Here is a 5,345-nt window from a genome sequence, read left to right as displayed (position 1 = left end):
GGAGGTAACCTGGCTGTGGAGTGCTGCCAGCACCCTCGCTCGGTCAGCGCGGTTTGTTTGCTGGCCTCTCCTACGAGCGCTGTTATCAAGCTGTCGGTTTGCAGCTGGATTTTCTTCCCAGCCCGTGTCAGGCTGCGTCTCACAGCCCGTTTCCCCCCCGTGTCCCCAGGTAACGTTGTGGACAGCCAGTCCCCCCGGCTGTTGGCAAATCAGCTGAGATGGGACCTGACTGCCGAGCAGATTGAGAGCATGGCTGTGGAGCTGACGGAGAGAACCAAGCTTGTGTACGACCGGGTGGGCTCCCAGGAGCAGGGCGAGGTGTCCTATGAAAACACCCTCAAGGCACTGGCAGATGTGGAAGTGGAATATACGGGTAGGTACAGCAAGAGGGACTGCTGGCTTTCTGTAAATCAGCCTGTTGTTGATAAGATTTAGTTGATGGTTTTTTTTCCGCTAAACTGTCATCTCCGTGTTCCTTCCCTTGGCTCCCTCAGCAGCGTTGTGGGTTTTTTCCAATTACTGTTTCTACAGCCAGACAGGAGTACAAAGAGCAGAGCAGATTTGGAACGGAAGAGCAGTCTAAAACGAGGACGGTGCTTTGGCAGCAGGATGGTCTGCGGGAGCAGTAGCTGGGTTTTTGAGGTTGTCTCCTGCTTTTATGTGTCAAGGTGCATTAGTGGGAACAAACCGTGTGTCGGCAGAAAGGCTTCGGATGATCTAAGAAACCTTCAGCTCTCTTCTAACTTCTCCCCCGAGGCAGTGGATAAAGGTCCCTCAGTGTGTCTTGTTTAAACCCTGCTGTCGTTTAGGGATTATCTGTAAAGTAACACGACATGATGGCATCGTGCTGGCAGACGACGCAGCCTTTGATATGTCTCTGGCTAATTATTTACAGCAGCAGAGTGCCAGAGTCCCGCAGCCCCCCTCCTGCCTCACGGCGTCTGTGGGCTATCCTGCCCGCCTGTGTCCGCAGGAAGCAGGAGCCAGCCTGCCAGCCTCTTCTTTCTTCTGTCTGGTTTCTTTTTCCTAAAATAAGAGGAAAAGCCCTTACTAAGCAGGGGTAACGTTAACTTCAGCAGAACTGTCAGCACTTTCCCTGGGCCACAGAGAGGAGCTGCCTGCTCACCTTCTGCTGGGGGGAGAGCTTTCTTGCCCAGAGGGCAGCGCCTTCCTGCTGGAGTTGTATTATTTTTTTGCAGAGATGGTGGCAGGGAACGTGCTCCCTGTTTTCACTTCTAAAATGGAAATACGTCAGGACAGAGCACACGTGGGACGTGGGGGCTTTTGAGCGGTTCCTGCAGTGAAGGGGTGTCACCTTCAGCCTGGGCCTCAAAGGAGAGGAGTCAGGCGATGCTGCTGCCCGTGTGGTTGCCAGCGCAGCCGTCCTCTGATTCCTGTGGCTGTTGAGCCAGCTGTAGCTGAGGCAAAAGCGCGGGGATCTCTCAGGCATGAAATCTGTGTGAGTCTGGTGAGAAAAGGGGATTGTGGTAGGAAATCAGCGGTCAGATGTGCTCAGCAGCGAGGAGGGGATGCTGCGGGTGACACAGAGTGCTGCGCGGAGAAGACAGCTCTGGCTTGTCTGATGGCAGCGCCTGGCCTTGCTCTTCCTTCGTGTGGGTGGGCAGGTCAGGCTCCAGGGCCGTCAAACTGGCTCCCAGTTAACACAGGCTCTCTGTGTGCACTCCCACTCACGAGCAGCTCTGGGACGTGCAGCCACTGCCTTCGCCATAACCCCTCTTCTGTCTTTCCAGTCCGTCGGAACATGCTGGACTTTCCCCAGCACGTCTCTCCTTGCAAAGACATCCGTGCGGCGAGCACCGAGGCTGACAAGAAGCTCTCGGAGTTCGACGTGGAGATGAGCATGAGGCAGGATGTGTACCAGAGGATTGTCTGGCTCCAGGTGTGTGCTTGGAGGATGCTCTTTCTGGGCCAACTTTCTGCAACACCTGATCCTGCGGTTCCCTGTGCTCATGGGTTTTGTTTTACAGGAGAAAGCAGAGAGCACTTCACTGAAGCCTGAAGCAAAGAGATACCTAGAGAGGCTGATCAAACTGGGTAAAAGAAACGGTCTCCACCTCCCTGAGGAGACGCAGGAGGTGAGATCACAGAGCTTAACTTAAGCACATGGAGAGGAGGCCTTGCAGGGCAAGCGGGCAGCGTAGCAGAGCAGGGGACAGGCTCAAGCTCCTGAATCTTGCCCCTGATTCCTGTGACTTGGGGCACGTTGGGTAATGTCTCTGTGCCCCTCTTTTTGCCTTTCCGTTGGAGGGGGATGACATTGCCAAAGCGGGGTCGACACAGGGAGTTGAGGGGCTCCCAGCAAGCTGAGATTGCAGACAGTGCTGTGCAGGACAGGAGAGGGAGTAGCAGCCATCCCTGCATGCAAAGGGACGGTCAGGGCAGGTGCCCCCCTGGAGCTGGGGGGGGCTGAGCTGCTTGGGGTCTCCCCCTCTTACGGGCCAGTGGCTCCGTGAAGGAGCTGGAAGCTGGATTAAGCATAGAAGAGAAGGTGAAATGAAAGAAGGGTGGAGGAGGTGGTTGCTTGAACATCTGCAGCTCCTGAGCTGTCAGGAGGCAGCTGGGACCTTGCTGAGGCGGCTGCTTTCCTCCCAGGTGTGATTGAAGGGAGCCTGTTCTGAGCACTCAGCGCCCGCACGCGGTCCATTCTGCAGCGTTGCCTTTGAATGAAAGCCAAGCGCAGATGGCTGGGCAGCTCGGCGGGCTGGAGACGGCGAACGGTGCTGTTTGACTTTCCTCTTGAGGCTGACTTTTCTCTGTTTGTCTGTATTTTAAAGAAAATCAAAGCTATTAAGAAAAAGCTGAGCGTCCTTTGCATAGACTTCAACAAGAACCTCAATGAGGACACCACCTTCTTGCCCTTCTCAAAGGAGGAATTAGGTACGGAGTGCTCGGGCTTATTTCTCTGCTGGTGTGACCCTGAGTGCCCAGATTCCTCTGGCCGAGGAGCCAGAGCCTGTTCCTGTGCCCAGTTGCAGAGCTGGGATTTGCGGAGGGGCCCGGGCTCTCCGTCAGTCCCGTCTGCTCTTTTCTCAGGGGGGCTCCCTGAGGATTTCCTGAACTCCCTGGAGAAGACGGAGGATGGCAAGCTGAAAGTCACCTTGAAATACCCGCACTATTTCCCTCTGCTGAAGAAGTGCTACGTGCCCGAGACGAGGAGGAAGGTGGAGGAAATGTTCAACTCCAGGTGCAAAGAGGTAGGTGGGCCTTGCTGCTGGCCAGCAGGGCCAGGTGGGGTGCCAGCTCTCGTCTGAGGTTGTGTTTCTTTCCACGCTGGGGCTTGTGCTTCCTTTCTTTACCCCACTTCACTCTTTGACTCTGCCTTGCAGGAAAATTGCTTGATCCTCAAGGAGCTGGTGGACTTGCGGGCGCAGAAAGCAAGCCTCCTGGGCTTCAGCACGCACGCGGACTTTGTGCTGGAGATGAACATGGCTAAAAGCAGCAAGACGGTGGCCACGTTCCTGGGTACGGCGCTTGGCTGGGAGGGGATGGGCGCTGGGCCGAGTGTCTTGCTCTCAGCCCCGGGCTCTGACCCTGCCTGCCGTGTTTTCCTAGATGAGCTGGCCCAGAAGCTGAAACCCCTCGGGGAGAAGGAACGGGAGGTGATCCTGGATCTGAAAAAGAAAGAGTGCGAGAAGCGTGGCCTGGAGTTTGACAACCGCATCAATGCCTGGGACATGCGCTATTACATGAACCAGGTGGAGGAGACCAAGTACAGCGTGGACCAGAACCTGCTGAAGGAGTACTTCCCCATGCAGGTGGTCACCACGGGGCTGCTGGCCATCTACCAGGAGCTGCTGGGGCTCACCTTCCACCTGGAGGAGAAGGCTCAGGTCTGGCACGAGGACGTCCAGCTCTACACAGTGAAGGACGCTTCCTCCGGGGAGACGATCGGCAAATTCTACCTGGACCTCTACCCACGGTGAGGCCTTGGGCAAGGCAAAGAGAGGGAAGGGGGCTAGGGCAGGGAGAGCAGAGCCTGCCGCGCACCTGGGGAGGAGGAGAGGCCATCCCACCCACAGACCTCTGGCTGTGCGAAGGGACCGGTGTGTCCCGGCAGCACGGGGTCACCAGGGGCTTCTGCTCTGAGCAGGACTGTGCCACCCCGCATGGTGGCTTGTGGCTGGCCCTGGGGGATGATCCACGTAACGGTCTCCTTCTCCTGCCCCAGGGAAGGGAAGTACGGGCACGCAGCCTGCTTCGGCCTGCAGCCAGGCTGCCTCTTGCCAGACTCCAGCCGGCAGATCTCGGTGGCTGCCATGGTGGCTAACTTCACCAAGCCCACGCCGGATGCACCTTCCCTGCTGCAGCACGACGAAGTGGAGACGTACTTCCACGAATTTGGGCATGTCATGCACCAGCTGTGCTCTCAGGTGAGGCCCGGCCAGGCTGTCAGAGGGTTGGGTTGTTCCCTTTCCCTCGTCGTGCTCCCCAGTGGGGTTAAATGCTGCCCCGCTCTGAGCCTGCCCTGCCTCCCAGGCGGAGTTTGCCATGTTCAGCGGGACACACGTGGAGCGGGACTTTGTCGAGGCACCGTCGCAGATGCTGGAGAACTGGGTGTGGGAGAAGGAGCCGCTGCTGCGCATGTCCAGGCACTACAAAACTGGGAGCCCCATCCCTGACGAGCTGCTGGAGAAGCTCATTAAATCCCGGCAGGCCAACACCGGTGGGTCCCTGCGGAGGGAAACGGGAGCCAGCGAAGAGGGACAGGAGGGGAGCGCGGGCTGTGTGCTGTCCTCGCCGTGGGGAGGAGAGGGGAAGGGGACCCTTAGGGACCTGGCCAGGCAGAGGAGAGGCTTTGTCTTGCTCCCCATGGTGCTGCAGGGACCCAGGAGCTCAGTTTTTCTCTTCCTTCTGGGAACAGGGCTCTTCAACCTGCGTCAGATCGTCCTGGCCAAGGTGGACCAGGCGCTGCACACCCAGACTAAGGCTGACCCCGTGGAGGTGTTTGCCCGGCTGTGTGAAGAGGTGCTGGGCGTCCCGGCCACCCCAGGTACCCGAGCTTGGCTCAGCAGCTTCTTTTCAAGGCTGAGGCTTCCTGCTGGCTCGATGGGGACGGTTTCTGCTGGCTCCAGGAAAAGCAGGGCTGAAACCATACAAAAATAACTGGAAAGTTCTTCCCTGTTTCCCCTGGGATTGTGAACACGCTGACCCAGTGCCTGCTCTGACATTTACAGCACGGAGAGGTTTTTCCATGCTGTGAGCGGTGTCAGCAGCCTTTCCCGCTAACGCCCCTTCCCTTCCTTTGCCACAAAGGTACAAACATGCCCGCCACGTTCGGCCACTTGGCCGGAGGCTACGATGCCCAGTAATACGGGTAACCCTCG

At 57.7% G+C, this 5,345-nt stretch overlaps 1 protein-coding gene across 1 annotated transcript in view; it reads left to right on the top strand.

Annotated features, from left to right (window-relative positions):
- Nucleotides 1-121: 121 nt before the first annotated feature.
- Nucleotides 122-5,345, top strand: part of THOP1 (thimet oligopeptidase 1) — a gene marked incomplete at its 5' end in the record, with an annotated part of 5,550 nt that continues 326 nt past the window's right edge. Inside the window, 11 exon segments of the mRNA XM_010086815.1 lie at nt 122-373; nt 1,752-1,900; nt 1,989-2,096; nt 2,796-2,898; nt 3,055-3,215; nt 3,348-3,483; nt 3,574-3,940; nt 4,190-4,391; nt 4,498-4,684; nt 4,883-5,011; nt 5,275-5,335. Of these exon segments, the coding sequence (XP_010085117.1) occupies nt 122-373; nt 1,752-1,900; nt 1,989-2,096; nt 2,796-2,898; nt 3,055-3,215; nt 3,348-3,483; nt 3,574-3,940; nt 4,190-4,391; nt 4,498-4,684; nt 4,883-5,011; nt 5,275-5,335 (1,855 nt within the window).

Source organism: Pterocles gutturalis, unplaced genomic scaffold (assembly GCF_000699245.1).
Source record: "Pterocles gutturalis isolate BGI_N339 unplaced genomic scaffold, ASM69924v1 scaffold25511, whole genome shotgun sequence".
NCBI classification, from domain to species: Eukaryota; Metazoa; Chordata; class Aves; order Pterocliformes; family Pteroclidae; genus Pterocles; species Pterocles gutturalis.
This window is presented reverse-complemented; position numbering and strand designations above follow the sequence as displayed.